Source organism: Polychytrium aggregatum, assembly GCF_025602895.1.
Source record: "Polychytrium aggregatum strain JEL109 chromosome Unknown BJ171scaffold_15, whole genome shotgun sequence".
Lineage (NCBI taxonomy): Eukaryota > Fungi > Chytridiomycota > Chytridiomycetes > Polychytriales > Polychytrium > Polychytrium aggregatum.
Window position 1 is genome coordinate 170012 of NW_026516217.1, and position 13444 is coordinate 183455.

General features: G+C 57.5%; 5 protein-coding genes across 5 annotated transcripts; 3 read left to right on the forward strand and 2 right to left on the reverse strand.

Moving 5' to 3' along the window:
* Positions 1 to 214: 214 nt before the first annotated feature.
* On the reverse strand, positions 215 to 2253 carry BJ171DRAFT_501535 (uncharacterized protein). Its single transcript, XM_053110679.1, has 4 exons — positions 1626 to 2253; positions 1280 to 1410; positions 1027 to 1092; positions 215 to 897 (listed from the first exon to the last, which is right to left on the reverse strand). The coding sequence occupies exons 1-4, from the start codon at positions 2119 to 2121 to the stop codon at positions 304 to 306; spliced, it is 1287 nt and encodes a 428-aa protein (XP_052967338.1). The 5' UTR covers positions 2122 to 2253; the 3' UTR covers positions 215 to 303.
* A 351-nt stretch (positions 2254 to 2604) lies between these two features.
* On the forward strand, positions 2605 to 6060 carry BJ171DRAFT_501536 (Sodium/hydrogen exchanger family-domain-containing protein). Its single transcript, XM_053110680.1, has 11 exons — positions 2605 to 2860; positions 3190 to 3267; positions 3391 to 3514; positions 3631 to 3870; positions 4033 to 4046; positions 4138 to 4231; positions 4360 to 4489; positions 4648 to 4728; positions 4898 to 5191; positions 5379 to 5431; positions 5540 to 6060. The coding sequence occupies exons 1-11, from the start codon at positions 2755 to 2757 to the stop codon at positions 6000 to 6002; spliced, it is 1677 nt and encodes a 558-aa protein (XP_052967339.1). The 5' UTR covers positions 2605 to 2754; the 3' UTR covers positions 6003 to 6060.
* Position 6061: 1 nt separating this feature from the next.
* On the forward strand, positions 6062 to 10479 carry BJ171DRAFT_501537 (glucose-regulated protein 94). Its single transcript, XM_053110681.1, has 11 exons — positions 6062 to 6793; positions 6966 to 6991; positions 7111 to 7296; positions 7410 to 7463; positions 7709 to 7829; positions 7947 to 8072; positions 8163 to 8635; positions 8810 to 9229; positions 9348 to 9453; positions 9609 to 9868; positions 9988 to 10479. Exons 1-11 carry the CDS (start codon positions 6406 to 6408, stop codon positions 10291 to 10293), a joined length of 2466 nt encoding a protein of 821 aa, XP_052967340.1. The 5' UTR covers positions 6062 to 6405; the 3' UTR covers positions 10294 to 10479.
* A 263-nt stretch (positions 10480 to 10742) lies between these two features.
* Positions 10743 to 12487, forward strand: BJ171DRAFT_423369 (TAP42-like protein; the record flags this gene model as incomplete). Its single annotated transcript, XM_053107596.1, has 6 exons — positions 10743 to 10850; positions 11059 to 11171; positions 11347 to 11431; positions 11549 to 12007; positions 12117 to 12259; positions 12352 to 12487. The coding sequence occupies 6 exons, from the start codon at positions 10743 to 10745 to the stop codon at positions 12485 to 12487; spliced, it is 1044 nt and encodes a 347-aa protein (XP_052967341.1).
* Positions 12352 to 13338, reverse strand: BJ171DRAFT_70510 (uncharacterized protein). The gene is made up of 2 exons (XM_053115828.1): positions 13182 to 13338; positions 12352 to 12980 (listed from the first exon to the last, which is right to left on the reverse strand). Exons 1-2 carry the CDS (start codon positions 13320 to 13322, stop codon positions 12711 to 12713), a joined length of 411 nt encoding a protein of 136 aa, XP_052967342.1. The 5' UTR covers positions 13323 to 13338; the 3' UTR covers positions 12352 to 12710.
* Between the last annotated feature and the right edge of the window lie 106 nt (positions 13339 to 13444).

Sequence of the window (13444 nt, forward strand, 5' to 3'; positions counted from 1 at the left end):
TCGTCGTCGTCGCAAATTCAGCTGCCGCTAGCTTTCAGCACCGTGTTTGTCTGGATTGGCATTGCGATCCTGAATACATGGGGTCAGTTTCTTGGCCATGCATTCGCGCATCATCTTCACCACTGCCACTGACTTCATTGATGTTGTGATGCACGACTGCGATAGGCCGCATTCACCGGTGAGATGGGTGCACTATCATTGGGCGGTGGCAATAGTGGAGTCGCTGAACGAGCTTGGGGGAGCCAGACAGCATCGATGAATATGTATTCAGAGGACAGAAGGAAGCAACCGTTGAATGCAGAACTACGACGACTCTGAGCCCTTGGCTTTGGCCTTTTTGCCCTTCTCGCCAGACTTTTTGCTCTCCTTCTTGGGCTTTTCATCGTCTTCCTTGGCCGCTTGAGCGACGTCCTTCTTGCCGCTCTCCTTCTTGTCCGCCTTGGTCTTGGCCTTGGTGGCGGTAGACTTGCTGTCGCCGGCGTCATCAGCAGTCACTTTGCTCACTTCCTTCTGGGCCTTCTCGGGCTTGCTCCCGCTCTTCTTGGCTTCTTTGGCGGGCTCCTTTTCATCGGTCTCCTCCTTGCCAGCAACAGCCGCATCGGCACTCTTGTCGGTCTTGGCCTTCTTGGAAGCCTTCTTGGGCTTGCTGCTCTCTGCTCCGCCGACGGCATCGGTCATTTCTACATCGGCACTCTCCGCGGTCTTGGCGGACTTGCTCTTCTTCTTGGGACGGTCGGGCTCAGACCCGGGCTCGGCTGCCGCGCTGCTGGTCTTGCGCTTGACGCTGTCCTTGGAAAAGTTGGGGTCTCCTGAGCTCTTCAACAGATCGAGGATCTTCTTGGCACGATCGTGCTGGACCGAGTCTTCGCCCACTTTGCTGGCTTGGTCGATGGTTAGCTGCGACAGAACAAGTGTCGATGCGGCACGATGTCAGCACGGCCTCGAAGTTGCATCCCGCAGTTATAGCTGTTGGCATCGGCGAGCTGCGGCGCTCTGAAACGGTGGTCATGTTCGTTCGTGCAGTACCTGGCGGCTGAGGCCCGAGAGCCCCTCCAGATACTCAAGAGCCAGTTCAAAGTCGGCGTCGCTGATCTGGTTGGTAGCCAATGGTTCAGAAACGGAATATCAGGTGGATGATTCAGGTCATGATCTCGGCCACAAGCCCGCTCTGCGCGGCGGGGGAGGACGCAGACCAAATGCAGCCCAAGGCATGCAGATCCGACAATGTCATTTGCTGGAGCATGCGGACCGAACACATCTCTGCACAGCGCCTTCGCACCTTGTCCGCATCCAGGATGTAGCGCAGAATCCATGTTTGGGTCATTTTGTTGAACTTCCAGTTGCTGCGGTCCTTGCAGAAGCCCGTCAGGTATGCAGACGCCTGGGCGATGCTGCTGGGCAGATCAGCCTCTGATAACAGCACAGCCCGAGATGGACAGAGTCGGACAGGTCAGCAAACGAGTGCATGGTAGAGATCTGTCACCCAGATCAGTCAACACAGTGCACAGCATCGTGTCTCGATCCTGAGAGTTTGTCGACATGCGCAATCCTTAAACCATATATCATCAGCAGTGCCGTATCGGGTAGCACAAGCTGTCGCTGGGCCTGACTGCAAGAGAGCTTACCCAGGTGCCTCATATCCTTGGCCAGCTTCTTGGCCCGCTTGGCGTTGTAAGCCTCACGCTGCCGCTGTTTCTTGGACTTGGGCTTGTCGGAATCGGCCTCGTCGCCCTCTCCGTCACCGTCTGGGCTTGGGTTGTCCTCCTGCTCGGCGCTGGGTGCTTCCTCAGCATCGGCATCGTCCTCTTTGGCCTTTGCGCCAGCAGCCTGCTTCTCCGCACGGGCCTTACGCTTGGCCTCCTTTTCCTGGCTCATCCGGGCCTTGATCTGAGCACCCAGGTTGATGGTCTCCGATCCAGCCGCAGCCTTTGCCGAGGTCTTCTTGCTCTTCTTTGTGGGGGCTGCCTCTGCGGCCGATGAATCCGCAGCTTCGGTTGCTGGCGCTGGAGACTTTTCGAGTGCGGCCGGCTCGGCGACGGCAGTTTCAGCCGCGGCGGTCTGTTGCGGCTCCTCGGCAGCAGGCTCTGCCGAGGCTTTGATCTTCTTCTGTGACTTTTTCATGGCCGGGTGCTAGCGAGGGGCGGGGAGTCGATCGAATGCCAGTCAGGACGTGCGCCGGATGGGTCTCGATTGCGTGTGTGTCGGCTCCTCGATCTGCCGGATGATCGCTGGTTGCTGGCTGATGCGTTCTCCCACGCCACACGAACAAAAAACAAAAAACGGCGCCGCCGCAAATGAATTGGATGCTGCGCACTGCACCGCCCACGTGCACCGCCACGCTCCAGGGCTGGTGCGACTGTTTGGGCCGAGCACAAAACCTTGAGCGGCGCCGGGGCACAGCAGCAGCTGTCCCACACAGACTGCCTGTCCACGTGAGCTGTCCCTCCCGGCAAACAAGCAAGGGCGGCGGCTCTCGGTTCCCGAATCGGTTGCTGAGTGCGAAACCTTGCGGCTGCGATCGGACCTGCAAGGCCCATCATGGCCGACGCCGGATGGATATATAATCAGCTGCCACCCCTCGCCCTCGCCCGCGGCATTGGCCCTCCCCCCTGCACGCTAGCGACTCGCGCGCATCAGCGACACTCATCGGCATCGACATCGATCTTCTAGCGAGCAAGCGAGCCAACCAAGACAAGCCGAGCACCACCATTCTTGCGGACGTCGCTCTCCTCACTTCGCGCCCGTTCTGTCGCCATGGTCCAGGGCAACTCCACTGACGCCGCTTCGGGCCTGGTCACTTTCGGAGTCAACAACGTTGCCTGCGTCTTGAGCCTCATCGGCGGATTCATTCTCATTTTTGGTATGTCCGTGGACATCCGCTCTGTCGTGAGATTCCGCGTCGCTGAGCCACGAGCTCGAGCCGCTCCTCCGGTCGGAATCTTGCCAATACCTTTACGCACCCGAATGGTGCCGCATCGGCGTCGGCGAACCATTTTTCAATTCGAATCGCATTTGCTTGAGCCGGCGACGCGGCATGGAGCGCATGGCACGCACATCGCATCGCTCTCTGTAAAATATCGCTTCATTCCACGCATCTCGCGAGTCTGGGTCGCCATCAGCCTAGATTCCTTACCGTCTGACTGATGCACTTTGCCATCGTTCCGATTCCAACAATCCCCCTCCCTGCAGGCTACATCTCGCTACTCATCAAAGAGCGGCTCTTCCTGTCAGAGTCGCTGGTATCGACCCTCGTTGGAATCGCTTTTGGTAAGCATCTCGCCGATGGAATCGCAGTGCACTTTCCTGGGATGCACTCAGCCGAAATCCCCTCTGCTGTAATGTACTCCCCCGTGGTGCACTCACTATCTTTCCTTCCCTGGCTTGCGGTAGGCCCTATCGCCGCCAATCTGCTCAACCCGTTCGAATGGCCCGGCGACATTCAGCAAATCACTCTCCAGTTCTCGCAAATCGTCATCGCCATTCAGGTCATGGCGGCCGCCGTGACGCTTCCCAAGTAAGAGCCTTGTCGCAGCGATCCTCAGCGCTGGATCGCCCCCATGTGGCTGGTGCCATACTTCGTTATTGCAACTCTATTGACACACCCCTCTCCCTCGGCCTGCTTCGCAACAGAGAGTTTTGGCTGCGACGATGGAAGTCGCTGTTGATTCTGCTGGGTCCCGTCATGCTCTACATGTGGATCTCGACGGCCGTGATCCTGTATTTTGTCCTAGGCCTGCCGCTGTTTGTCTCGCTGATCGTCGGAGCGTGCACCGCCCCGACTGATCCAGTTCTGGCCAACAGCATCGTCAATGGCCGCTTTGCGGACATGTACATTTCCATTCCTGTTCGGCGCATCCTCAGCGGCGAAAGGTAGGTATCGTGGTATCGATTTGCTCCAGAGAGGACTTGTGAGTCATGGAAATTGTTCGACATGACTCTGCGAGCCAAGCTGATGTCAACAGCAACGCCGCACTATATTCACTTATCACATTGTGCACTCGTTTGAATTGCGCTCCTTCGCTGACGTCACAGTGCCTGCAACGATGGTAAGTGTGTATGTACATGATTGCGCCTGTGTTGCAAAGCTTCTGCCCTGCTCACTCACTCGTTCATGCGTTTCTATGAATTCCGTGCCAGGCTTGGCCGTGCCGCTGTTTTACCTTGGACTCTACTTTATCGAGAAGGGTGCTTCTGGAACCACGCTGTGGTACTGGTTCTGGCGGGTGATTCTGTATGTACTGCACCTCGGAGGGTGCATGTCTGCCGCCTGCATTGTGTCGCTTTGGAGTCAATTGGATGGAGGATGTTGATACAAGCGCAACAATCCAGACGTTGATGCCGTTTCTGCCGCGATTTCAGATACGAAGTGGCTGTGGGCTCCATCTTTGGGGCTGTTGTCGGGTACATTTCGCGGCGGATGCTGCGGCTGTCTGAACGAAACAACTTTATCGACAAGAAGAATCTTCTGAGCTTTGAAGTTGCCCTGGCTGTGAGTGTTCGTTTTGCCGGAATTCGAATCGCCGAGGCTCGAAGCTTTGACGACATTGATTGGTAGAGCCGCCGGCATGCTTGACATTCCGCACGAGCAGTTTCGTGTCTACCTCCTCAGACTTGGATGATGCTAACTGCAGACCCATCCGCTCGCAGCTCTTTACCCTTGGTGCCAGCACCATCCTGGGCCTAGCTTCGTTTATGGCCGTGTTCACGTGCGGATTGGTCTTTGCATGGGTAAGTGGGCACTGCCGATTGATAACGGTTGTCTGGATGGCCACACTATACCTGTGTCGTTTCAAGAGCGAGCATTCTCGTGTGTCTGCCTACTCAGCCCCATTTCACTGACTTGCGATGTTATACCAACCGCGAATCGCTACTCAATCGACGCATTGCGGCGCACCAGGACGAGAGCTCCCACGAAGAATCGCAGCAAGCGCAAGTCCAAGAGGTCATCGATATGCTGGTCAATTTGGTGTTCTTCATCTACTTTGGCGCCATCATCCCGTGGTCGTCGTTCAACACAGCCGTGCTTCCGTTGTGGAAGCTCGTGGTGGTCTCGGTGGCAATTTTGGTGGTGCGGCGACTGCCGGTCATCGTGGCGCTCTATCGGTACATGAATGCACCGCTGTTCTCGGTCCCGGAGGCCATCTATGTCGGCTGGTTCGGTCCGATGGGGGTCGGGGCACTTTGGTATATGGTGAGTTTTGTAGCGTCGCAGACACCCAGCTCGCTGTCTTGGCTTGGCGAGCCGCTGGTGCGCACATATGCGGATGACTGCACCCCGAGTGGCTGGTGCTGCAGCGTCCCATGCGGTTGTGGTGAGTGCCCTCGATGTTGTAATGAGTTCTGATCAGCTCTGATGCATGAATGTGTTCCTACTGCAGGCTGCTGCCAAGCTTGCCCTCCCCGACGACGAGTGGATCGTGCCCGTGGTCAGGTATGCGACTCGCTGTGCTCGAGCCACTGCGCATTGCTGCTCGCTCAAGAGTGAGCGTCGACCAAACAGGGGGTTATTCTGACAAACTCTGACGTCGTGTATCGCCAGCTTCCTTGTCATGGCATCCGTGCTGATCTACGGCATCACACTGCCGTTCATGCACATCACCATCCATACCATCAACTCGCGATCAATCTCACGGGGACGGGAGGTCGTCATCCCAATCTGGCCGTCCAGTGTCCCACATGGCGTCGCCCAGATCTCCGGACCGCTTACGTTCATCGACTTGCCAAAACAAACAAGCGAGGACGACGACCCACTGCCGCCGCCGCGGCCTCCGCCTGTCCCACTGGCGCCGACACCAGAGCCGATGAAGGCCGAACGCGAGGCGGCCGCAGACCGGGCCGATGCCCCGACCCCGAGTAGCGACTCGATCGACGATATCCAGGTAGAGCTGACGCCGCACTCGGACGAGTCCAACCAGACACTCTCGAATTTGGCGATGCAGCCAGAGATGCTTGACCAACGCGGGTCGTCCCAGAGCAGAGCGCAGCACCCCGAAAGCTCGTGAGCAGATCTGCTGCTACCACTCAGCGATACTAAATATACATACTAACGAGATATTTTCCGCAGCGGGTTGTTTCGGCGGAGAGACGAGCGCGGACCTTGGGCACCAGCGACGCGGTGGCCTGGCTGGGTGGCGCGCATGACCGCGTCACATGCACAGCCGCGGCGCGCGTGACGCTCAGGCACGGGGACGCCGTCATGTGACAGGGTCGTCTAAGCGCCTGTGTCTGCTGGCCAGGTGCTGTGCCGGCAAGTGTCAGCCGGCTGGACTGTTCGCTTGTTCGCTTTGATCGGTGGACTGTTCACCCGTGTCGGTGGACTACTGGCTCGCTTGGCGATCCTGTTCAGCGCCCTTCGCTCGCCTCTTCCTGTTCGCCTTTTCCTCCTTGATTCCCCCCCACCAGCCAATGGCAGCCGCCGATCCTGCCGCCCAATCGCGCTTTCCCACGGCTTTGTCACACCGCGGCATGGCCCTTCCACCCCCAATGCCCACCGCTTTTATACCCCCCCGGCTTGCGTCTCCGTCCAGCACCCTCCATCGCCTGTCTGGCCCTTGCATGCAAATGAAACTGCGCTGGTTCTCGCTGCTCTTCGCCGTCCTGGCCCTGGCGCTCTGCGTCGCTGCCGATGCCTCTGTCCCTGTCACGGACGCTCCCGTCGCCTCCGGCAACGAGCTGCCCTCTGACTTTGTCCCCCTCGTTGATGTCGATCCCAAGAAGGGCGAGCGCTTCCAGTTCGAGACCGAAGTCGGACGGCTCATGCATCTGATCATCAACAGCCTGTACAAAACCAAAGGTGCGCCGCGAGCTCCTGCCGCGAGCTGTCCTGTCGCTCGCCTTGGCCTTGCTCCATCCGCGTGCTGCTGCCTGCTCGCCCACATCGCACCGCGGCTACGACCGTCGATCTGTATTTGGTCTCGATCTGATCCAACATCCCGCGGCCTTGACTCATACTCCTGATCCGATAGAAATCTTCCTGCGCGAGTTGATCTCGGTAAGCGATCGTCTCGAGACGTGCATCATCGCCTCCTTCCTGGAGATCTGTCGTCGTGGCCCGCGCGCTGAGACGACTGTGATCGCTGATCCATCTCTCCCCGCTCCATATCGATTCAGAACGCCTCGGATGCCATCGACAAGATCCGTTTCCTGGCCCTGACCGACAAGGACGCCCTCTCCACCAACCCCGATCTCAAGATCACCGTCCTGGCCAACCCCCAAGACGGCACCATCACCATCACCGACACTGGTGTCGGCATGACCAAGGAGGACCTCAAGAAAAACCTCGGCACCATCGCCAAGGTAAGGGCTGACAGGCCTCTTGAGCGTGCCGGTTGTCGCTTGCGTCGGATTCCGCAATGTGTTGGCTCACTCATGGTGCATAATCTGACTGGCCTTGTGCGTTCCTCTGACAGTCCGGCACATCCGAGTTCCTGGCCTCGTTGGAGAGCAACAAGACCAGCGACGTGGTAAGATCGAGTGTTCTATCGGATGGCCCTGCGTCTGCCGGGGCCTGAGGCACATTGTGAAACGGGATCGCTGGTTGCGCTGCTGTGTCCTGTGTGCTGTGCGGCTGAGACTCGATCGCCCATCGTTTCTCACAGCAAGCCCGCAGTTCCTCCAGCCAGCGATGCTGCTCAATTGGATCGATAAGCACTCCTGGCTGCCGATCCTATGCTTACCTATCGTTCGGCTCCGCTGATTCATGTTGCAGGGCTTGATTGGCCAGTTTGGTGTTGGCTTCTACTCGGTTTTCCTCGTTGCAGACCGTGTCACCGTTGTCAGCAAGCACAACTCAGACAAACAGTATGTCTGGCAATCCAGCGTTGCCAGTGGTTCGTATCCAGCTGCTCTGTCTGCTTGGTCCACTGTTTTCTCCACTGCCTCGCCCGTTTGCTTCCCCCTGTTCAGTCCGGAACCTGACGACTCTCTCGAATCGTTGCCAATCGCAGATTTCACCATCTTTGAAGATCCTCGCGGTGACACCCTCGGCCGCGGCACCCAAATCACTATCCACCTCAAGGAAGATGCTGTGGAGTATCTGCAGGAAGATCGCCTCAAGGGCTTGATCAAGCAATGTGAGTTTTGTCGACTCAGCGACTCTTGGCGGTGCACACATATGTGGCTTTGAGCTGACATCCATCTCCGTCCCTCTGCTGCCTTTCTAGACTCGGAGTTCATCAACTTCCCTATCTATGTGTGGTCAACCAAGGTCGAGAAGGAGGAGGTCCCTGTCGAAGACGACGAGTCTGCCTCCACCGAGGAGAACGAGGATGGCGTCGAGGATGCCCCCTCCGAGTCGACCCCCAAGACCAAGACCGTCGAGCACGTGTCGCACGATTGGGAGCTCGTCAACCAGAACAGGCCTCTGTGGACCCGCAGCCCTCGCCAGGTCTCCGAGGAAGAATACAAGGACTTTTATCGTGCCTTCACCAAGGGCTACGATGAGCCCATCGGCTGGACCCATTTCTCTGCCGAAGGCGATCTCGAGTTCCGCTCGATCCTCTATGTGCCTGGCAAGGCTCCGTCCAACTTTTTGCAGGGCCCCTCGGATGCCACGCTCTTCAAGAACATCAAGCTGTTTGTGCGCCGTGTGTTCATCACGGACGAGCTCATGGACTTTATGCCCAAGTACTTGCAGGTTGGTCATCGCTCCTTGCGCTCTTGCATGTTTGGTATATTGACTCGGCATACGCGATCAGCCGGCCGTTCGAATTTTGTTCCGTGTGCATACGATCTCGAGCTCGAGCGTGTCCGATTCGATTGAGCTGCATATGCTGAACTCTGCCACTGCTTCGTCCGCCCACCACCGCAGTTCCTCAAGGGTCTCGTCGACTCGGATGACATGCCCCTCAACGTCTCGCGCGAGACTCTACAGCAGAGCTCGATCCTGAAGTTGATTCGGAAGAAACTGATTGCCAAGGCCCTCGACCTGTTCAAGTCCATGACCAAGGACGAGGAGCAGTACAGCCGCTTCTGGAAGGAGTTTGGTATTGCCATCAAGTTCGGCATCCTCGAGGAGGACCAAACCAACCGCGTCAAGCTCGCCAATCTGCTGAGGTTCCACACCAGCTTCAAGGAGGGCGAGACTGCCAAGATGACCAGCCTGGACCAGTACATTGCTCGCATGAAGAAGGGCCAGACCCAGATCCTCTGCGTGACTGGCGCCAGCATGGATGAGGCTGTCAACTCTCCTTTCACCGAGAAGCTTGTGGCCCGTGGCTACGAAGTTCTGGTGAGCTATATTCAGACTGCTTCATCCGAGACAGAAGTGTGAGGATTACAGGAACGATGTGTCTATACGGCCGGTATCAATCGTGCGCGACCTAATGCTGTGTCTCTACGCCGCACAGTACATGACCGACCCGCTCGACGAGTACGTCATCCAGCACCTCACCAAGTACAGCGGCCACTCGTTCCACAACATTGTCAAGGACGGAGTCAAGTTTGGCGATGAAGGTATGCATACGGCAACTTGCCAGTGAGACCCATCAGGGCTTGCCCTGGTTCGCGCTTGTTCTACTATACCACCGCGCTGGTGTCGCCAGTGAGCGAGTGCTCGCTCAGCGGATCTCGAAGCGTACACGCACTCACCCGACGCTGACTCTTCATAGACGAGGATTCCAAAGAGGAGGAGGAGGCCCTCATCGAGAAGTTTGAGCCTCTGACCAGCTGGTTCAGCCGCATCCTCGAGAAGACGATCGAGAAGACGGTCATCTCGAACAAGCTCACCAAGTCGCCTGCCGCCATCACCGCCCCGACCTATGGCGTGTCTGGCACCATGCAGCGCCTCATGGATGCTCATTCCAACTCTGCGGAAAACAGATACACCAACTTTTACGGCAACCAGCGCAAGATTCTCGAGATCAACCCTGTAAGTCTACCGAATATCACCTGGGATCGATTTCTGCCGGCTCGTTGGTTTTGCATTCCGTCGTCCGGGCGTGTATATGATGACTGCTAATCTTCGAGTCGCTCCTCTCGGTATTGCAGGATCATCCGATCATTCAGAACCTCCTCGCCAAGGTCCAGGAGGATCCCGAGGATCCCAAGCTCAAGGAAACCGCCCAGGTCCTCTATGAGACAACCTTGCTGCGCAGTGGTTACAGCCTGAAAGACTGGGTGTCGTTTACCCAGAGAATCGAGAATGTTGTCCGCAGCAACCTCGGCGTCTCTCTTGATGCCCAGGCCACGGTCAAGATCCGCCCTGCTCCCGAGGCCGAGACCGAGAAGAAGCAGGGAAGCGCTGAGGAAGTCTTTGACGACGACGAGTCGCCCAAGGGCCACGATGAGCTCTAAACCGCCAAGTAGGCTCGTTCCATCAGCGTCCGACCCCAACAGGAGCGAATCACTTTGTTTTGAAGCCGTTGACTACCCTGCAGCCCACACATACCGAAACGGGGGTATTCGTGTCTGAGCGCGGATGGTGGATTTGTTTCGGGGACCTACATTCCGAACGCGAATACAAACACATCTTCGCCTATATTAACCATCGTGAGGCCAACACGATGGGCAACCTGGGTGGACGGAGCGGGTGCATCGCGATCCACCAGCCAGTGAGATCAAGAGATACATAGCCAGCGACGAACCTCTGCGGTTTCGCCTTTGATGGGTTGTTTCTGTCAAGACACTATTCCCCGCGAGAACAGCCGAGAAGGCATCTCGCTCTCGCCGCGAGCAAAAGATCGTCGATGGCGCGGTCTCATCTGGCTGGTGCTGCTCTTGCACAATCAGCGGATCAAATCACCATGGTCGAGGAGGGCTCATATTCGATCAAGCAGGAGTTCCAGCTCGGACAGAGCCTCTACAGCAAGCTGGAGGACTCGGACCTCTCCGGAAGTGACCCGGCATATCAGGTCGGCCAGTCTCGGCGGTGCTCCGTGACTTTGGTTTTGCATGCTGGCTTGTGGATGCAAGCTCTCCAGCCAGGAACCCAAGCGACCAGAAGCCCAAATGGCCCGTCCATGCCAGGCCATTGCGCTCGCTGATTAGAGTCTCCAAGGAATTCAGCGACTTGGCCCATCTCAATCCGGTCTCACCCATCACCTTCTCGTTTGCGTGCAGGCCGATGTCGATCGCGCCGTTCTTGCCTTCCAGCGCTGTCTTCGACTGGCGGCCGATCTCCGGATGTTCAGCGACAATGAGATCCTGGAAGACATTTCCACAACCAATCTGCGGTACTGGATCGATAGCAGCAGCGAAGATGGGCGAGAAGGAGGAAGCGGATGAGGATGCAACGTGCAGAACAACTGGCTGCATCATCTCCGGTCTGCTTTGTCGACGACATCCTCGGCTTCCTGCCCACCTACCCCCTCTCGCTAACAGCAGCGGACCGTTCGTCTTTGAATCTAGGTTCCTGCTTTCGGAATTTTATCTCGGAGAAGTGCTGATGAAGCGGATCTCGGACGACCGCCTTGTGGTCTTGGAGGCGGCCGAGGTTGGCGATGCTGGATCAGTGGCTCTGTTACTTGCCGTCGCCTTTCTGCGTCCCGGTACCTGTATCGTCGCTTCTGACCAACGGCCCCTTATTCCAACCCGCTCTCACTGGCTCTAGCGGCACCTCCGGAACTTTTTGAGCATATGCCAGACCCACGAGATTCTGAAGAAAGAGGACGAACGCCATCTCGAGATCCAGCTCAAGGGCGGCATCTCTGACCTCGCCAAGCGGCGGGAGGACAAGATGGCCCGATACAAGCGAGAAAAGGCAACGAAGCAGAGGCTCATGGAGCTCAACCAACAGATCGCAACCTCGGCCAAGAACAACTCCCATGAGGTGGAAGGCATCGACGAGGACCTGGACCGCGAGATCATCCTCACGACCATGGATCTGGGCATCCAGCAATCCATCACAAGCATCCCCATGATCGTGGACGAGAGGAAGATGGTGGAGGAGTCTCAAAGGACCAAGGAACGACTGGCGGCTGCCCAGGCCGATCCAGATGCGCTCTCCACCCGGGTTGAGCAGATCAGTCTCTCCAGCGCATCTGGGCCGCTGCTCTCGAAGGAAGGGAAGGTGCGAGCCTCGATCATGCCGAACGCATAAGCGCCATGGGTCCTTTCCTTGCATGTCGGGCCGGGCTGATGCTCACGGCTGATCCTATTGCTCGTCGTCCTGCATCCAGGTTATGCGTCCCTTTGTCATCACCAACCAACGCCAGGACATTCTCGATCGGGTCTTCCGACCCGGCCACAACCTGCCGACCATGACCATCGACGAATATCTGGAGCGAGAGCGCGAACGAGGCAACATTATCTCCGGCGGCGGGTAAGCAACCGGCATGGACTGCACGACGCCAATCTGAGTATTGCCAGTTACGTCCAACTGCCTCATGCTACGAACGTATCCTTCCACTTCAGTGAGAAGCCCGAGAAGAAGCCAGATGACGAGGATGAAGAGGCCACCATTGATGCGGCGACCATGAAAGCCAGGGCCTGGGACGACTTCAAGGACGACAACCCCAAGGGATGGGGCAATCGCATGAACCGGGGATGATTGCCCACTGGATTTGCAAATGCTCGAAGCTTGGTCTCAGAAGAGCATCATGATCAGGAGCGACACAACCGTTGGCGCTGCCCTGGATGGCTGTGACAAATGCGTATCAATGTATTGAGAAGACAGCGAACTCGTGGCATGGGTTGATTACGATCGAATGCGCCCGAGAGTCCTGGCAGAGCCGTGTGACAGGGGAGCCGCCGATACGGTCATGGGTGCCCACTCAGAAGAGATTGATGCTCTCGAGCAAGTCCATGACCTCCTCAAACACTTGGCTGGGGGCGGAGTCGTCGGGATCGGGATGCAATGCGATCCCGAGCAACAATGGCCGAGTTTCGAGAGGGGAACGAGTGGTGATGCGCGCGAGGATTGAGGACGCATAGATGGACAGGCGTGGGTCATCTCGCTGTCCGAGAAGAACCTTGGTCGATATCGAGGATCCAGAGGGTGGTGCCAGCAGCGGGTTGGCCAAGGTGCTCTGGGTCGCCAGCACCTGGATTCGATGCAAAGAACGGGCGGAAGCACCCGGCCAGACGGAAGGATTAGTCATGCACTGGCGAGGCTTCATTCAAATGCCACTGCCAAACGAGTGGGGCGATATATCTCACTCCAGAGAGCCCACTCCATATATGGCATTCAGGTGGATTGGAATGGAAGGCGGCGCTGTGTGCTCGCGACGGAGAGAGCCACTGACCAGATTGCCGACTTTGTTGAACTGGGTGACGACAACCCAGATCTTGTCGGCAAAGTACATGACGCAGGCCTGCGTCGGTACACCCCTGATCTCCCGGGACGTGTGGATGGTTTCGATCGGGAACGGTGATTCTGCGGTCATGGAGGTTGGATGGGATGATGGGATGGAATGGAGCGGGATAATGCAGAGCCAGGGAGATCGCCACATCCAATCCAGCCAATCCAGCCAATCCAGCCAATCCAGCCAGTCCAGCCAGTCCAGCC

Bases quoted from the DNA above. Each gene is read 5' to 3' on its own strand.
- BJ171DRAFT_501536 (XM_053110680.1), top strand. From the start codon at position 2,755: ATGGTCCAGGGCAACTCCACTGACGCCGCTTCGGGCCTGGTCACTTTC. The intron at 4,490-4,647 runs GTGAGTGTTCGT...ATCCGCTCGCAG, and splicing joins GCTTTGAAGTTGCCCTGGCT to CTCTTTACCCTTGGTGCCAG. The intron at 5,432-5,539 runs GTATGCGACTCG...GTGTATCGCCAG, and splicing joins TGGATCGTGCCCGTGGTCAG to CTTCCTTGTCATGGCATCCG.
- BJ171DRAFT_501537 (XM_053110681.1), top strand. From the start codon at position 6,406: ATGGCAGCCGCCGATCCTGCCGCCCAATCGCGCTTTCCCACGGCTTTG. The intron at 7,830-7,946 runs GTTCGTATCCAG...TGCCAATCGCAG, and splicing joins GCAATCCAGCGTTGCCAGTG to ATTTCACCATCTTTGAAGAT. The intron at 9,454-9,608 runs GTATGCATACGG...GACTCTTCATAG, and splicing joins AGTCAAGTTTGGCGATGAAG to ACGAGGATTCCAAAGAGGAG.
- BJ171DRAFT_501535 (XM_053110679.1), bottom strand. From the start codon at position 2,121: ATGAAAAAGTCACAGAAGAAGATCAAAGCCTCGGCAGAGCCTGCTGCC. The intron at 1,093-1,279 runs GTGCGAAGGCGC...GCTACCAACCAG, and splicing joins ACATCCTGGATGCGGACAAG to ATCAGCGACGCCGACTTTGA. The intron at 898-1,026 runs GTACTGCACGAA...GTTCTGTCGCAG, and splicing joins TCTCGGGCCTCAGCCGCCAG to CTAACCATCGACCAAGCCAG.
- BJ171DRAFT_70510 (XM_053115828.1), bottom strand. From the start codon at position 13,322: ATGACCGCAGAATCACCGTTCCCGATCGAAACCATCCACACGTCCCGG. The intron at 12,981-13,181 runs GTCAGTGGCTCT...CATCGAATCCAG, and splicing joins TCAACAAAGTCGGCAATCTG to GTGCTGGCGACCCAGAGCAC.